The sequence below is a fragment of the Branchiostoma belcheri genome, unplaced genomic scaffold (genome assembly GCF_001625305.1).
Source record: "Branchiostoma belcheri isolate BF01 breed outbred unplaced genomic scaffold, Haploidv18h27 scaffold3, whole genome shotgun sequence".
NCBI lineage: Eukaryota > Metazoa > Chordata > Leptocardii > Amphioxiformes > Branchiostomatidae > Branchiostoma > Branchiostoma belcheri.
The window spans coordinates 5,144,378-5,163,067 of NW_017803909.1; the positions used below are offsets into that span (position 1 = coordinate 5,144,378).

At 40.6% G+C, this 18,690-nt stretch overlaps 1 protein-coding gene across 13 annotated transcripts; it reads left to right on the top strand.

Moving 5' to 3' along the window:
• The first annotated feature begins 1,417 nt into the window (after window positions 1-1,417).
• Window positions 1,418-16,994, top strand: LOC109473915 (hepatocyte nuclear factor 4-alpha-like). Of its 13 annotated transcripts, none has more exons than XM_019774079.1 (10): window positions 6,267-7,005; window positions 7,799-7,855; window positions 11,313-11,493; window positions 12,078-12,175; window positions 13,240-13,373; window positions 14,433-14,582; window positions 15,081-15,321; window positions 15,688-15,942; window positions 16,192-16,300; window positions 16,662-16,763. In XM_019774079.1, exons 2-9 carry the CDS (start codon window positions 7,801-7,803, stop codon window positions 16,263-16,265), a joined length of 1,188 nt encoding a protein of 395 aa, XP_019629638.1. In that variant the 5' UTR covers window positions 6,267-7,005; window positions 7,799-7,800; the 3' UTR covers window positions 16,266-16,300; window positions 16,662-16,763. The 13 variants fall into 13 exon arrangements, with proteins under 13 accessions (XP_019629630.1, XP_019629636.1, XP_019629631.1 ...); XM_019774080.1 differs by having other exon boundaries at window positions 6,704-7,005; window positions 12,078-12,172; window positions 15,706-15,942; XM_019774068.1 differs by lacking the exon at window positions 16,192-16,300 and having other exon boundaries at window positions 6,280-7,005; window positions 16,662-16,994.
• The last annotated feature ends 1,696 nt before the right edge of the window (window positions 16,995-18,690 follow it).

Genomic DNA, 18,690 nt, shown 5'->3' on the forward strand with positions numbered 1-18,690 from the left:
TACTTCTAGTGCTAGTGACTAATTTGCCACTACTTTCTGTGTAGGATGGCAGAATTGTAGATTGTCTAATGTTTACTAATTTACCTTTTATCACTTTTTTTGTGGCACTGTGAATGCACCAATGTCTGAAGTGCTCAAGTGGTCCTTCTGGTTTAGAACTTGAATGCACTTTGCTGCTGCAAAGCATACTTAACACAAGTAGCCATCACAGTAATCATGAATGCTTCATTATAACATTTTGGTTCTTGGGAGGGAGAGACTATGCTGGTTTCAACATCCAGTTTGTCTTTTTTGCTTATCCTTGCTGTGAAGATTTTAACACCATATCACCCCAGTATTCTCTCTTTGTCTCCTTCAGCATTGCCACTTACTAATATTTCGATTGCACTTTGCTGAAACAATTTTTGTATAAACTGACTTGTAGCGTTTCTGCAGCGGTTAACTGGCAAGGAGGTTGAGAGTATAGAACAAAAGCTTGTAAAGAGGCTATTCTGTTGTGTATTTACTGGTGACCAGAGAACTAAGAGGACTTCTACACAGCTACAACTACTGTATGATGATGTATATCCTCCAAAATGTGTAATTTAAAACAAAGCTGCTCTGAGAGTTGTTTTTGTATTCTATACGTCTAAAAAAAATCACACGAACAGTCGAAGCTTTCTACATCTGACACACAGTTGTAATGGACCTGATATCCTTTGTCACTTTTTCTCTTGAAAGTCATGATTGTAAAGTGTAGTCAGCTGTATCACATTGAGGTGGTTATAGTAAGAATTATGTACTCAGTCTGTAAATTTTGTAGTAACCTGCAGACTATAGATCACAAAAGTGGAGAATAAAAACTCTCAAAACCAGTGTGTTGAAAATCTTGTTGCTTTTTAGTCAGCTTTAGAATATTTAACTTTTTATTTAGATCCCATCGGTATACTTACAAACTTGAAGATTTAAATTTTAAGCTTTTGTATAGATATAATCAAGGCAAACGCAAGTCGTAGTGACTAGTGAGTAGTGTAGTATTATCTTGACTTCTCGCTGTAGGCAATTGTCTTCTAACTGAAAACAGAAGAGGATCGCAGGACAAGTGTCCGTGTTGTTGCGCCTCGAAGCGAAGGTTGTTGCCCGAGCAGTCAGGCAGGGTCGTTCAGAGGTCAGCCGTTCTGCTCAAGTTTGCCAAGTCGAGTCCATCTGGAAAAGGGGGTGGTGCAGTCAGCCGGAAACTTTTCAATACGAATCCACGAAAATAGAATGTAATTTTAAAGTAGTCTTGTGTTGAGATATATAATTTTAAACGGAAAGGGTTCTAAGTGATCAATTTGCACACGGTTGGTTGGTTTCCCGGCATCTCTGAGTGCGTGAGAAAATGCTCTGCAAAAGTTGCTGGAATCGCCAAAATAAATCTTGCCTCACATGATCGGATTACGCCATCCCTGGCCCCTCCCCCTTCCCGCAACTCTCCCGCAGCTCGCCGCAAGCCGCTCAACCAGCCGCCGGTCCAAGGGTCTTCCGAGGGTCCAACGTCCAGTTTCCCCCGCCCAACCACCCGTCAACAGATGCCGGGTCAACGCATTATGACCGGGAAAAAGTCCGAAGAAGGTGAATTTGTCGCGCGACCTCTTTTTTTCCGCAGAGGGTGGGAAACGCGAGCGGTCTGAGCGCGTTTTGACACAGGTTGCTTGCGTCCCACCAGCCGGCTGACGAAAAATTGTTTGCACAGTTTTATCTCACGCTGGTAACGTAGCAAGCGACCTGTGGGTGTAACGAACTCGCCCAGAAACGCCGCAACGGGCTGAGAAGTTCGCAACTTCTGCCCAACTTTTTACTTTCATTTTCGGCCAGCGGGGAACGGAACAAGCTTCAGAAGTTCGTAGCGCGATAGTTCACAAACACGCCCAAACCTGCTGAGATCGCAGTTTGATTGTCATACGAGTAACCACAGTTGTTTTTCTCGAGCCTAGTGGTACCAACTGGGGAGCCGCTCCGGATTTCTCCTATACATTTCTAACACCAGTGTTTCTAAGATGACTTCGCTGCGCACGCCTACGACATAAGAAAATTCCTCAATATTTCGGTCATTAAATTTTAATAATTTCCGCGTGTTTTGCGTTGTTGTCACAATCCCTCCCGCTGTTGTTTTCCATGTTAGCCAGCTGCAAAGTGGCCCAGCTGTTTTGTATTTAGCAAGGTTGTTGTGATCATCGATTTCCTCAAAAGCTCATGGTCGGTCTCTCCCAGAAAGATAATCCTTGAACGAAACTTGCTGGATTTATCTGGACCCAAACCTCACCTTGACCCTATCAGCTGACCGCGACGCTGACTGATTTTGGCCTTGGAACCAGCAAGGCTCCTTGGAGAAAGGTAGTCGTGGGGACCAACCAGTGTTGATAACCAAAGGGGCTGACGGCTTGATCTTCAAGCAGATGTTGGGAGCAAAAATCACAATCACTTGACTGACAGCAAATTATAAATCCATGGATGTATCCAATAGATAGCATATCTTTTACATTACTCTAATGGGTAGGAGGCTTGAATTTTTTTAACAGAATACAATTTTCATTCACAATTGTGGGGACTATCAATGGGAATAAAATACCTGTGTGTGTGTTGGTGTGTGTTTGTGTGTGTGTGTGTGTGAGAGAGAGAGAGATTGTGTAAAGGAAAGGTAGTGTTAAGTTAGATAAAAACAGTTGGAAATTTGGTGGTTTTATAGTATTTCAAAAATGCACATTTTGCTTATTTTGAAGCAGACCACTGCACCATATTTATAGCATTCCTAGCATAAGAATTAGTCACCATACTAACTTCAGCCTGTTTTGTTTTCATGATCTGTCTGATACTCATAACAACAACAACAGGAGTATTTATTTCAGTCCAGCTTAGTGTAGCAAATAGATACACAAAGGCCTAGCAAGGATTACATTTCAGCCATGTTGTACCAGAGATCCTATATGTGTACTTACAATTAGCTAATGCTGTCAATGCATTCTTATGTAAATAAAAGGCTAGAATGATGGGTGTAATCTTGGGATATGATACAGGTAAGTTTTGTTTTGTCCTCATGGTCATAATTGTTATTACTGTACTTTATTTCCATTGCACTACCATAATAAGCATAACTCTGGGAGATAACTGTTTACGAAAACATGACATTGTAAGTGCAGAATACTTTATGAATTCCTCTATGACATTCCAATAGAGCATGGCTATACAGGTGCTTTATTGATGAAAGCTTGTAAGGAAACAAGAACACTTGTGTACCAATACCATTTCGTAGTCATAAGGCTACAAGCTAAGAGTACAAACTTTCATTGAAAGTTCTCTTGAAAGAGACATTTCACATAGACATTAGGCCATGTTGATTGGATTATATGGATGACATCCATGTGTGCATGAATTTTTAGCTGCAGTAGCTGCAAAATGAGCTAATATATACGATTAAAAAAAAAGATATCGGGAAAGATACTTATGTCGCAGAATGCCAGAATCCATTCCAAAGGACAAGAAGAATATGTGAAGGAATGGAAATATTATTCACCATGCCAATAAGATAGTACTCTGTCATTTGTTCAACCTTCATGACCACCTATATTTCATAATGAAGGCAACTTTTTTTTGCCAAACTTTTTTCGCACACTTACATCAGTTTAGGGTTCCCAGAGGATGTCAATCATATAATCAAATCAACGTGACCTTATTAGAATATTTGATATGACTCACCAAATAGTGTACAACTTCTACTTTTTATCAATCTACTGACATCTCATTCTCTGGTGACCTTGGCGGAAGGGGTGGAAACAAAATCTCTGTCTTGTGATTGGTTGGAACTTTCTGCGCAGTGATTGGATGGTGCTAGATGATAAGGCCTGAAACTAAGATAAGACTGTACAAATAATTGAAACTTGTGACATTTGGGTGGCAAATACTACAGTAGAACTATTTAAGTTCATCATTTTACAACATGCATTTAAATGCCTTGTATTGGGTATACAGCATGTGTCCAATGTGCGGCACACTTGTAAGCTACAAATGTATTCTGAAGTCTTACCTGTTCAAATGTACCAGGGTACATATTCATGGTCCTCTTTGACATCTATAATTGATGCTAACACATATTCAGAGTTATTTTCTCCCATGGTCTTTTACCTACTTCTTGGCATTGATTTATTGATTGTTTAAAGTTGGGAGAGCTTATCTGATCAATCATCTGACATGCCTTGATAGATGAAGGGGCTGCGGTTGCATCATCTAGATTTTATAAGTCAAATTCTCTCAAAATTCAGGATGAATATTTGAGTTGATGTTATGCTCCAATGGTGATCTTACATTGTCTAGAAAGAAGCTGATGATATATGATCAGCTCTTGTGCATTTAAAATTGGCACTAGCAACCTCCCACACTGTGCAATGTGTTACATAACTACAGTGAAGTTGAATTTAATGGATATTTGTTCAAGCGTGCCATTTTGGGAATGACATTGATCTTTGGCTTGGCAATCAACTCATAAATGAAAGATCATAAATCACTCAAGGTCGAACAAAACTAACAAAAAAGTAATTAAATCTGTTGCCTATCTGGACCTAATTTGTCGCAACAAATTTATCTCTTCACACACTGTCATTATGCAAGCTTCAGAAGACTTGAAGAGTTTTGCCCAAGATTGCTGTAGAGCCTTTTAATTGGAAGCTAGAGCCCAAGCCAGATAGCCTGAGTGTCAGCCTTTTTAGTTTTCGCCTGCTCACCACGAAAGCTAAAAAAGCTGACACTCAGGCTTCAAGCCAGATGTAGTAAAAGGGTAATCGAATCTGTTATTGGTTCTGATGGTCCAATCTGATGGTTTTGATGGTCCAATCACGATATCCTCTTAAGTTATGCTAGTAACACTGAGAACCAACTGTCAAGGGATGTTGGGTTATTTGTTCCATACAACTCCAACATTATTCACCAAAAGTCTCTAACCTCCTTGATATCACAAGGAAAGATCTTTTGAGCAAGTTAACAATATACTGTCCTGTTGCTGTCACAAGTTATTGGTACATCCCACATGACAACACAGCTTTTTTGGGCTAAAAGCATACCATGGAGCAAGTGGCCTTGTGGGCCGACCTTTCGTGACCCCACGTCCCCCACGTAGAACAATCGTACACCTATTAATAACTACCTGCCTGGTGGGAAAGTATGTTAGTGTATTGTCATAATGATAACGCCATTAGTCAAACACTAGATATACAAACGATCAATCAAGTCAGGATGTGAGAAGATCTGATAAAAGACTCTTGCACTCCTTTGATATCATTGAGAAAAAATTGCCTGATTTCCAATTATTGAGGTAAAATACATTCAATAGCTGAATATTGGGTGAGGAATTAGCAAAGGAACATATCAATTAATTGTAATACTTGCTGTTGACAGAAAATATTAAACATGTTCTTTGGCTGAATTGGATAATAATGTGATATCTATGACTTGGAGAGGAGGAGCTTTCAATTGATGTGTGAACACTGAACTTTTTGGAACTCTTGAAAGTTTTTCATGACTTGTAAAACTACAAGATATAAAATATGTTTGTCAATTTGAAAAGTCCAACTTATTTCTTTGTCACTTGTAACTTTTTTTTTTGGAAACTAACATTTCTGGCATTTGGACAAAGTTTCTTTGAAGAGTTTTGAACAAAAAGGAATGTTTGAGAACAGATCTTTGGTGGCTGCAAGGCAGTATCAATGTGGCAAGACAGTGCTGTCTCATCAAATTGGAATAGCAGTATCCATTTGCCACCGAAGGCTAGTATAACAAAAAGATACCAGTCCAAAAAAGATAGCCTGTTAAAAATGCCTAAAAACTAATGAAAAAATAAGCCAAAGACATTGTGGGCAGTTCTATATGTGGTCAGTTTTTTGTGGGCAGTTCTATATGACATCACATGCAAACAGCTGATGAATTGGAAAATCCTTTGCAGTTACCTGTAAGTTTATCTGTGTCAGCTGTAGTGTACTGTAACTGCACCTATGCATACTTACTGAGACGACCTTAACATTCATGCCACTTATTGTAAGACATCATGTCATTCAAGTCCATTTTTCAGGTTCAGATGAGTACACACTCCATCTGCCATAGTGTATTTGTCGGCTATAAATATCATAGCTTTAGATGTCAGATGTTCTATTCTCTTCATGTTCTTTTCACCAGTGTGATGTTTTTCATCCTCTCCATTCTCACCTCTTGGTCTAGGTAAGCAGGATCGCTCTCTGTTCAAACACTCTGTGAAGGCATGTATCGGACTGAGCAATGAAAACCTCAGTTGTGTGCCTTACCAGGGGTGCAAAATAGTTAGCCATTAACTATTGGTGATTGTTCGACGGCCAATCGGGATAACATGTTTTTCCCCCGGGCTGTACACACCTGTCAGTTAAAGATCTTTTATCACCTGGGAGCCTACCACTCCATAGTGGACAGGTATGGGCGGCTTACGTGAGAAATTCCTCTGTGGCTACACAGCATAAACCTTGTCAAAACATTTGAGAAATGGGGCAATAAAAGGTGTGGTCCATACAGTACAACAATGGCCAAGGGAACAAAGTTTAAAGTTTTAGGAAAGTCAAAGTTACTTGGTACGTAACACTTCAGACGTGCACCAGAGACCTTTGTAAGGAAGGGATCGCCAAGCTTAGCAATGTTATAGCAGTAAAACGGAGGGGCAATAGTGGTAGGGTTGCTGTGGCCGCAATCTCAGAAATCAATTGAGTAAGCATATTTTGCCAGCTAGCAACAGCGGCCACGACCTTAACGGCAAATTTACACAAGCAGGTTGGGAGGCAAATGGGAGGCACGATAGAAGACCCAATCTCGGCCCCCTGATAAAAACCGCAAAAATAGTAGTGTTGTTTCACGATCCATCAAAATCCAGGCTGGCTTAAGACCTGGATGCGTATTTGTGTGCCGGGCAGTCAAACACACATTGCACTTCAGTCGAGTTGTTTCAGGCGTCGAAGTCCTTTTAAATTCCCTTATCAGGTAAATGGTGGAATTTGTTCTTTACCTTACTAATTAGACTTCGGAGCCAGTAGTAATATTAAGATCCTTCGGAATCCGCGCGGATTATGTCCTTTGTTATGTAATCCCGGCGTAGAAAACTATTATAACTACTTAAGCAATGTTCAGATATTTTGATGTCAAAGCAGGAAGTTAGGCTTTATGTGCAGAGTACAGATTGAAATAGCTTGGTTGGCCAGGTGGACAGACTGTAGTGTAGGGTCTGTTGTGTGAGTAGTCGTTGGCTTTTGTACCAAGGGGCACAGTGTACTTCTCTGTAAACCAACACAGTGAAAGCTACTGTTGTAAATCTTGGGAATGTTTTGGGGTAAAGGGTAGAAGTGAAAGCTTGATTGTTTGCCCATTCCCTTGATGATGTCCGGAGGGTGGCACTGTCGAGAAGTGAAGATGGCCAGGTTTGTATGCGGGTAAGTTTGGTTCGGGTACTGGTAACCCTGAAAACGCAGGAAGTTTTGGATGATTGTGGCATTTACATCACATTATGTAGTCCGTGTTACCAGTGTCTTTAAACCTGCAGGATACATTTAACTTTCTAAGACAACAAGTCAGGTTACATGTAATACAAGTTTTGGTCTGAAAAGGTAATTTGTGGGCACTGTTGCTTGTGTGTTGAACCAAGTGCAGAGAACACAGTCTTTTTAAACTTTCTCAACAAGATCACTGCATCAAACATTGTAAGAAATTCCTACCACAGTTTCTGCCATTGTTTTACCTTTCTCTGTCTTCAGCCCTTCTTTGCTATCTGTTCTTTCAGCCATGTTTGGTGGATCGGACAACATGACAGGCTTACCCACCATCAAACCACCAGCAGGTATTCACTAGTGTGTCACCTGACACTTTTAGTACATCAACCTTTCAATTGTTTGTCTTCTACTGAAATGTAAGTCTCACAAAAGTGTCACTGTCAGGCTCTATTTGACAATTTATAGTCTCTATTGCTATCTAATTGCAACCAGATTTGATTGAACAAAGTATATACACTGTAATTACCTGATCTGTTGAGCAGTAGCTACTGATATGACCAATTAGGCAAATCTCATTCAATTTGGATGCCTTAATTTTTCTAGCATCTAAGACATCAGATGAAAAGACTAAAAATGGTAATGCCTCTTGAAATCATTTTTGATGGACTTGATGCAAAAAATAGTGGCACAGCGCACAGGTAAACATGATTTACCAGTGCAGATATGCAGAAAAACCTTTTTAAAAAGCCTAACCAATACCGTAGGTACTGTGTGTGAATTTGACATGGTAATTAATGGCATGTGGCATACAAGTTATAGTAAATGAATTTGTTCACATCAATACTGTTAGTACTTGTTAGTACACACTGCCCTTAGCTATGATGAATGTCTGCTGGTGCAAATATGGTGAGTGTCAGGTTTGAAAGGTGTTGAAAGAAAGTCAATACTAACTTCAATTTAGTTTTACCTTCAAGTTATTTCTAAACCTAGAAAACAGGACAATTTTCCTTCAACAAAGTGTCCAATACACTAGTTTTCCCAAGCTCTGATTCTCATACATGGATGATGTTGAAAACTACAGAGCAAATGGAAAAAGTACCTTGTCTTATAAGTTATACTGAATTTGTTGGCTATGTGACCTTAACTTTTGAAATTTAAATATCTCATCATCACTGCAAATATTGGGCATTCTCTTGGTATGGGAAGATGTTGCAAAAGACAACTTTTTAAAATTGATACATCTGAGTCTCCTGAAAAGTACAGAAACTGATCTTAAATTTCAGTTTCACATCTGTAACCATCTTCCAATTCCTGTCAGTTTAATGAAGAGGTGAGCAAACCGGGCACTTTGTTGTCGTTACGCTCTGTTCCACTCTAGCTGCCCTACAGATTATAAAGCTAACCCAGCCGTATCAGCGGTGTTTGAAAAGAGGGGGGCAACACAAAAGTACAGCAAATATTTGCGTGTCCGATTATCATTAGTGACACCAGCTAGTGTTTGATCTGACTTGAGTCAATTACTTTATCTTCTTGGAGTCACGGGACTAGTAATTATTTTGCTGACTGCTGCAACTAATCTGCATCAACAGAATTGACAGTTTCGACATCTATACATTGTTGATGAACGTCTTCAAGTATAGATTCTACAGAAGTTCTACAGTTTTTTAAAGGACAAGTTTCCATTTTTGAAGATGATAAGATTGGAGAGGAGGAAGGAAATGATTAGGACCCATGTTGAATTACCCTGTTGTTTGGCTTGGCATTGATAAGTGGCTATTAATTAACGTTAGAAGTTTGCCACAAATGGCATTTTTCTCGATCCAATTCACTTAAACCTCTTTTCACTGTTACTTAATACTGTTCAGATGTCATTGGTCACTTTTTGTCCAACTGTTTGTAGAGCTTATCATTTCTTTTTCCAATGACGCTCTTGCGTTGGAATGTAACAGCTGACCTGGGGGTCGTTGCGGGCAAATATCATACTCTTCACATGTTAGGTGCCTTCTACTCACGCACAGCGGCATGTTTTTCAAGTCATATTTGCATTAGTTGGCAAATATTTGAATGCATTGATAAGTGCTTATATTCAAAGCTTGTCATATCTTGTTAATGATTGAGAACACATTCACTGACAGGTGAGAAAGGGGCGGAGTCTTATAACTTTTTATAACATACGTCAGGACATGTCATAGGGCATGGAAGAAATAATAATTTTAATGGGAACATAATATATACTAGATGATAATTTTGCTACATCTTCTACATGGGCAAATATAGCTAATTGTACTCAAGTACAGTCTTATCATTATGTAGTTTTTTTTATCAGTCCAGATGTATGCGAATGTGGAAGGGGAGTACAGTGGGAGGGCGTGCTGTGAATGGCAGTTGATATGTCATAGTTTTTTTCTCTTTTGTTTGTATTTGGATTTAGAGCTCAGTGGTGGAAAGGGCGTATCCCTTGTGCTGCCATGCTGTGCCATATGGCCTGCACTCTGACTCAAACTCTAAAGCCATTCTCTAAGAAGTTTCCCCACCAAAGCTGTATGTATTAGGAATTTCCAGTATAAGTCAGGGAAAGAACTAAACCACTAAATGTCAGTAATAGTCCTGGAGAACAACTTGCTGAAGTCCTTGATGTCTAAACTAGAAACAGTCTTTAATGTTTAACCCTTCTGCCTAGTGTTCATAGGAGCATAATTAACCAGTTATTCCAATTGGCCTATAAAACTGGAAGGGGTATAAGTTGTGATTAATGAAGATGTCTACACAACATTAGCCTGATTAAGTCACTCACAGTGACCATCCCAACAAACAACTTAGAACATAGAACCTGAATACTGAGAGTTTGTGTTGCACAGATGAACACAATATTCCCTCTAGTAAGAATATACCACACACATGTACAGTAATGTACCACATTCACAAGTTTTCAAAGTCTCACTTTGGTAACTTGTTAACTACTGTTCAAAATATCTCCAACATGTGAGGTAACATTGTATTATGGCAAGGTGTTTGGGTGTGTCTTAAGTTGTTGCAAGTCCCGTAAGCCACAGGAATGTAGTTACATTAGTTGACATGGGCCGTGTTGACTCTGTATTGTGCGGTACTGTGGTGAGTAAACAAGCCACCCTGCTGGCAGGCTCGGCCTTCTCTTGGCGGGGTGACCCGTCAGATGAACCTCTTTCCGGGTTTGAAGTTTATAATGCTGAAGAACTGTGGGAAAGACAGGACTGGTTTATGTGAAGACGTTTCAGCACCAAGGAGATGACTAACAAGAATGGAAAGAGGCAGTTTTGACTGCTTTAAAAAGAAGCAACATTGAGATAGTTACATTTTCTGTCCTACACTCTGAGCAGGCATGGCTCCTCTGAAGTCTAGTCACCTATATATATCTACATATCTGAATTGAAACCACACTATCCCAGACTTGTGTATATTGACTCTCATGGAGCAAAAATATCCAAAATTCTGGCAGAAAATGGTTACTGGAAGGGCTCTTGACTGATTTTAAGGGTACTACCCAGAAAACAAAGGAATCACCTTGGGGCTTGTTTCTGCAGTTTTAAATACCCAAAGTATGAAATATTGATAGAAAACTACTAATGTGAAGCAGTATGTGTCAATATCGTAAAGATGGCCTTAATCAGAATATTTCCAGTTTTGTTACTCTAAAATCAATCGCATGATGCCTTTAAGATGCAAATTTTATGTGATCTCATATTCTACTCATATTGCATAGTACATTGAATATGAGATGAAGGAGTTTTGTTTGCTTATTAATAAGTGTTTCATTCATTTCTGCAGTACAAATGGTGAAGCAGCCCCAGGCTGATTTCACCCTGGGTGCAGAGACTGATGTCACCTTGTCACAATGTGCAATCTGCGGAGACCGTGCCACAGGGAAACACTACGGCGCCGCCAGCTGCGACGGCTGCAAGGGATTCTTCAGACGCAGCGTACGCAAGAACCATGTCTACACATGCAGGTGAGGTGACAGAAAATTGTGAATCTTGGTCAGTGGGAGCCATCTCTTCGGGCTATTACATTGATAGTAACTGTACTTTCTTACGGTATAGAATTTTCTATTTACACAACCAGTAAGGTTCTCACCTGCTTACGTTTCAATGTCTATCAGACACCTTCTGACTGGAGTTCTGCAACTCGCCGCTATTTATTGCCAAAGTAGGTGGCGCTTTTGCACACGAGAATGCAATCCCAAACGTGGCTGAGCTTGTATCACCCCTCGTCCCGGTTCATCACTGGGGATGACTTCCTTATCCAGACTGCTTCTTTAATCCACCGGATCCTCCTGTTGTCCTCATGTACTTTCTTACATTGGTGCACTAAAAAATCATCAGTAGTAGAGTGCTGATTGACGTCCTAGACCTCCCAACAGCATGACAAAGCATCTCTAAAATGGATAGATTTGAGACAAAAATTGTAGAAGCTTTCGATTCTTTTCTTTGTCAAGTATCAAAGATTCCAACATAACAGTGAATCTTTCTGATTTGCAAGTGATTTTCATCTCAGCTTTAACTGATAAAATTGCCTCATTTTCCTCCTGTCTAGATTCAACCGCATGTGTGTAGTGGACAAAGACAAGAGGAACCAGTGCAGATACTGCAGGCTGAAGAAGTGCTTCAGGGCTGGCATGAAGAAAGAAGGTAGTACGTATTCATGATGTTCTTTGGATGAAAGGTAACTTCAAACTTTAGTAGATTAGATATGTGCAAAGCCGCTTGAAACCTAAGGGTTGTCATTATTTTTGAAAGGTTTATCAGACCTTTTTTTTTTGCAGCTGCCAACCCCAAATTTTACTTTTTAGTGCCTTTATAGGTTAACCACGAAATTGTTTTTGTTTGGCCCACGATATTTGCTCCTACCTCCGTCCTTATCTTCCATTCCTGACCATGCCAGCCTCTCCCATGACTACCTGACTGCGAGGCTGGTGCATATCTGATGAGCTGGGGACTGATTTGGATAGAGCAGCATTCTGACCAAACATTAAACCTGGCAGCCAAACCCTGCGGGTCCCCCACGTTTGTTTAAAATGTCACGGTATCACAGGAAGGAAGAGTACCTTGTGTCAATATTGCTACTAAACATTACTCCTGGCGAAAGGCACAAATGCCAAGGTCAAGCCACAACAAGACTGTTGCAAAGTGGATACTGTGCAGGAACTAGGCATGACCCTCGAGTCTTAATCAAACACAAGTTAGACTGAAATGGACATGTTTGGTCAGGGGCGTGGACGTGTTTCAATAAACCACGGATGGAAGTCAGATATAAGTTGATACCGGTTCAGAAAAAAAGTAACTATGCGTACTGTAAATCTGTAAATGTAGGTCCAAGGGGTTTCTGATTAACATTTCCTTTGACAATGACTCAAGACAACAAAGTAGCACAGGATTAGTCAGCCCCAAGGAAAACCGTAATGCTTAGAATTATACTGGGAAAGTGCCAGCTGTGGCAGGAATAGAAAGGAGATATATGAGCATATACAAGCACATGTTACTCCCCTTAAGATTTTTATGGTCAATTATGTAATATGAAGTGCTCTGATCACTGCACACCACAGTTAGCATAATATTGCCGTCAAAATTTAACACTTTTACCGCAAGAAAGAAGTCCAAAAGTTACCTATGATACAGCTATTGAGATGACATTGTGGCAATGATTCCCTTGGAAGAGAATATGTGTACATGGGCAGTTTTCTTTATTTCCCCTGCAGCTGTGCAGAATGAGAGAGACCGCATCAGTTCTCGCAGGACGAGTTACGAGGATCCCGGCGCGGGGGGACCGCTGTCCGTCAGCGCCCTCATGAACGCAGAAATCCTGTCTAGACAGGTAGAGAAGCCGTTTGGCGTAAGTTACAGGAGCTCCACTCTTTAATTGTACGGAAATCCCACCCCACTACCCTAGATCTGATCCTCTCCTGCATGGATTAACAATCCACTTCCAATCATCATCAATCAGGTAACAATATCAACAGTTTTATTGACTACTATCTATTACATCTTTTGTACTAACAAACTTTTCAATACCCCAAATCATAACAGTCAAACAAATCCTAGTTTCTATGTGTGATAGCAACTCATCTGTTGTTTTGTTATCTGCTTCTGGAAAAACTTTGGTGTTAAATTTGTACCTCAATTGTCTTAAGATTTCCTGAGAACTGCCAGCAGTTTGATCGGTGTGGCTTGAACCACCGTACCTGATTCACAGTCAACCCTCAGTGACCCTGTCTTGTGTCACTTGTAAGTGTTGTACAATCGTGTCCTCCTCAGTCTGTGTAGTCTGGTCTGGTCTGGTCTTGTGTTCTGTCAGTCTGTTTGTCACCTCCTGCCAACCACAAAGTACAGCTATCACAGTTCTGTTTCCTGTATGGTGGTGTTCTGGTCAGTGAGAAATGTTTAAAGTCTTCCATCGTCACTTACTTTCTACTACAAGTTTGTAACTCATTGATTAATTTCTAGGATACTTTGGAGACAAATCTGAGCAATATTTGATGCCCAGAAGGCTGGCAATTACCATTTATTTGAAAAAAAGAAGGCTTTCAAAACCCCTTTCACTCCCCCCTGTTACCCTTGTCACAGAAGTATGTAGGAGGTTGAGTGTTGTTATACTTAGATACTGATAGCCCAGGAATCTGTAAGTGTCACAAGTTAGGGTCTCAAACACTTTGCAAGGAAGAGGAACAGTAGCCTGGGTGCCATCTGATTTGTAATAGCAACCCCAAGGATGCTGTAACATATTGAATGGCATCCAGGCTAGAGGAACAGCCAAAGATGCTTGTAAAAACTTAATTTTTCCCTTGGTGTCTGGATGTCCTTGATGTCCATCCATGGTTGGTTTGAAGTCAGATCCCTGCTGGTCCTGTGATTGTTCCACCCTTCACTTCTCTTTTCTTCTTACCTTTCCCAGATCTCCACACCACTGTCAGGCGGTGACCCACATTCCAAGAAGATAGCGATGATAAACGACATCTGTGAGTCCATGAAGCAGCAGCTGCTGATCCTGGTGGAGTGGGCCAAGTACATCCCCACCTTCTGTGAACTGCCACTGGATGATCAGGTGAGATGGAAGGAAAAAAGAACAGGTCTTGCAAGTCCCCGGGAAGTCTTGCAAGTCTCTGGTACTAAGTACTTATACATGTATATGTATCTCTTTAGTTGACTATCATCTTACGGAAAAGGTTGAAGTGTAATACTACATGTATGTAGCTTGCTAGTTGCTTTATACACAGAAATTCAAAATAGCAGAAAAACAACGTACACCACAGAGTAGGGGCATGCCCCAGTGTGCAATGGTCCAAATTCTACAGCCCAAATGCTACAGTGTAGCAGAATCATCAGCAAGTTGATGTTGGCTACCTTAACCCCAAAGACAACAGATTAAAAGGAAATTCATTGTTATTAATGGGAGAGAGAAGACTACAGAATCTGTACCCTAACCAAAGCATTGTTCTCTTGTGAAAGTCAATGACATGTTACAGGCATAATTAGTCCCTTTACAAACTCTCCATCACGTTATAGGACTGTTCCATCATGACGACATGTTTGCCCTTCCCAGGTGGCCTTGCTCAGAGCACATGCAGGTGAGCACCTGTTGCTAGGCGTGGCCCGGCGATCCATGGCCCTGAAGGACTGCCTTCTCCTGGGGAACGACTTCATCATCCCGCGCAACAGTCCGGAGATCGAGGTCAGCCGCATTGCGTGCCGTGTGCTGGACGAGCTGGTCAAGCCGCTGGTGGAGGTGGCCATCGATGATAGCGAGTTTGCCTGCCTGAAGGCCCTGGTGTTTTTTGATCCAGGTATCGACTGCTTCCATCTTGTAGAAATCGTACCACTGAGCCGACAAGATATATTTATCTTAGGGAGACACTGTAACGGTTATGTCACTTTCAGAAGAGGTTATCTCACCTTTTACATAATTGTCAATTATATATAGAATGTGCTTTAACTGGAAGTTCTGCAATGCGCTTTCATAACAGATTCATAAAATACTGGTGAAGTACAATGTTCTGCATACAACCGATCAGAACATTTTAACTATTAGATTCTGATCATAGTTTGAAAGCAACATTCTATTGCCCAGTCCACCCATAATGGTAGATATGTACTTTGTGTTGCTAAGTTAAATCCTTACGATTTGACACTTGTGCTTCTTTAAATTCTAGATTCTTCCCATTTCCTAGATGCCAAGGGCTTGAGTGAGCGGGGCAAGATCAAGTCCATGCGTTACCAGGTCCAGCTCAACCTGGAGGACTACATCAACGACAGACAGTACGAGTCGCGCGGGCGCTTCGGCGAGATCCTTCTCCTCCTGCCGACCCTCCAGAGCATCACGTGGCAGATGATCGAACAGATCCAGTTCGCTAAACTGTTTGGGGTGGCAAAGATTGACAACCTGCTACAAGAGATGCTCCTGGGAGGTAAATAGAAATACTATTTGTAGCAAACTTTTGGCTAGCCTAATGAGAAGATTAAAGACCATCAACTAAACAGCAAAACTGTCTTTTCTTTCTGTTTACTTTTCAAGTCTTCTTGTTCCATTCTGCAATGCATGTTCAGTGAAGATTGATTCTAAAGCAGTCTGTCTGTCCTTATGTCCTACCTGTTCCCCCTTCATGTTTTCTCCACAAAATCACTGAAAACATTGCAGCTTCCCTCCATTCCTCCAGGGGGCTCTGCTGATCAGTCTGAGGCACCGCCCTCACCGCCCATTGGTGAGGACTTCCTTTGCCATTCTGGCTAAATCATGATCAACCCTCTCTCTCCTCTCTACATCATGTAAGTCTGTAGGATAAGTCTACAGGGCAATCTCTCACTTGACAATGCATGTCACTAACAATGCCAATATCTTGACTCTAACAGGCATTAGGAGAAATTATTCCAAAGGACCAACTAACACTCACTAGCATCTGCTTTATTCTGAAAGGCATCTAGAAAATAACTCATAATATTGCATAACAGCTATTCTCTTTTGAAGCAGCCAAAAGCACAGGATTTTATACCTGTTACATGGAGCATAGTTTGCACATATGCAATACACTGGATACATAGGAAATGTGACAAGATACATGTGGGTCTTACTTGCACAAGGGGCTCTTAACAGATAAAGTTAACTGAGTAATAATATGTTTTCCAACAGGTGCAAGCACAGACAACCCTCCCCATCCGGCTACCCACCCGCACCTGGACCCAGCCACAGCCATGCACCTGGCTAACGGGGCTGCACCTGACACCCCCCTCCCCTCCCCCAGCATCTCTCCACCTGAGTTCAAACTCCCTGCTTCTGCCCTGGAGTACAAGCTGCCGGTGTCCTCGGCACTCCTGCCCAGCTCCAAGGGCCCCACACCGGTCTCTGTGCCAGTCACGGTCAGTCAGGCACAAGTCACCATCCCCAAACAGGAGGTGTTGTGAGTTAGGCCTGTGCATACAGGGTAGCCTCTACCAGGCTTCAGGAGGCAGCTGGAAAGAGTAGAAATCGGCCAAATAGAGAGATAACATGCCAGGGGCGTTGGTCTGCTAGAGGCCAGTACAGTTTGCCGCACCCGGCATTCTCTCTCTCTATTTGGCTGATTTCTACTCTTTCCAGCCGCCCCCTGAAGCCTGGTAGTGGCTAGATACAGGGGTGCAGCATGGAACAAAGTTACCACTGATATACAATGTATAGCTATCACCTCAATCTTGTTCTCAATCAAATGAAGGTTTTACTATTAGCATGCTTCAATTTGAAAGAATGTTTTTATTACTTCACACATCAATTCAGAAGTGTGATTGCAATACAGAATGTGTATAGATTTTCTGTATAATGGGAATTTGGAACTCTATGTGCCAGTGAAATAATACTGCTACAGGTTGCCTTATACAGGTACATGGCAGTAGTAAGAGTAAATCACTTCTCATTAGGTGTTAAAAAAATACAAGACTTACTGTTTCTTCTAAGTGGCGTTATACAAGAATGCAAAGTGTGTATGACAATCATTTGTAACTACATGTAGTCATGTACTTATGACTCAAAATCTACTTGATAGTAAGGAATAGTTTTACATTACAAATGCTGTAAAAAAACACATTCCTGTCATGGTGAGGTTTTGAATCAAATTGAAACTTTTGACAGATATGACTAAGAGGATAGGATGTCCAAATTTTGTAAGGATCACAAAAGATGAAATATTTTTGAAAGACATGCAGTCATTTCATCTCATTTTCTCCCTGATTTGGTGCTACTAAATCTTACATATAAAACATGAAGTTTGCTTGTCGACTGTAAGATTTGCATTTATTCAACAAAAAGCAGCTGTTCCCACAACTGGTCTTGTGGCTCTGTTAAAAAAATATTTTCAAAAAGTAAGTCACAAATGGTAGAAGGTACTGTTAGTAAGTCAATGGCAAGGTGACAGTTGACTTTGAAAAGTACAGACTATAACTATAGAATTTTATGAGAACTACTTTTAGTAAAGGGTTTGATCAGTCTAGGTAACAAAAATCACATTAGGCACATTTGTGGGTCATATATAAACCATTCCTCAAAGTTAATGCTGTAGCAGAAAAGATGTGGAATGTAATGTTACCTTATGTCGTAAGATGTAAAGATTTTATGTGAGATGTTTTAGTTGTCACTGAAAGTCTCACTGTACATAGAGAATTTTTTAATGTAAAAATTGCTGAAACAATCATTTCTCAAGTGAATGGGAAGGATGCAATTGATGATGAATTTGTTACGTTGTTGCTGAAATGAATGTAACTTTTTCTTTATGGTTGTTGCTATCAGGTTCATACTAACTCAAGTGTTTAGGTACTGAAGTTTAGTTACATTGACAATATGATCTTACATGTACTTACATGTAGTGTGTGAACAGTTATATGGTTTAACATTTAAGGTAGCTGTTAGAAAAGAAGTAACTGCAATGTTTTCTTCCTAACAATGTAAAATTCATCGATGTCATATATTACCAGACACAAATCTATGCTAATCTTGCAATACGGAACAGTTTTATAGGCTATTTCTCTCCAAATTTGGGCATCTAGAACTTAGAAGTGCTATACATATAATCTGAACTTTCTCTCCATAACACTTTGTACTTACTTATAGGCTTAACTATTCTAGATTTAGATGACATATTAAAATTGAGAGTAAGCCATGAAAAAAGTTAATGACAGAAGCAAAAGATATC

Excerpts from the sequence above, each read along its gene's own strand:
- LOC109473915 (XM_019774068.1), top strand. The coding sequence starts at position 7,801 with ATGTTTGGTGGATCGGACAACATGACAGGCTTACCCACCATCAAACCA. Across the intron at positions 7,856-11,312 it reads CACCATCAAACCACCAGCAG|TACAAATGGTGAAGCAGCCC; the intron begins GTATTCACTAGT and ends TCATTTCTGCAG. Across the intron at positions 14,583-15,080 it reads AACTGCCACTGGATGATCAG|GTGGCCTTGCTCAGAGCACA; the intron begins GTGAGATGGAAG and ends TGCCCTTCCCAG.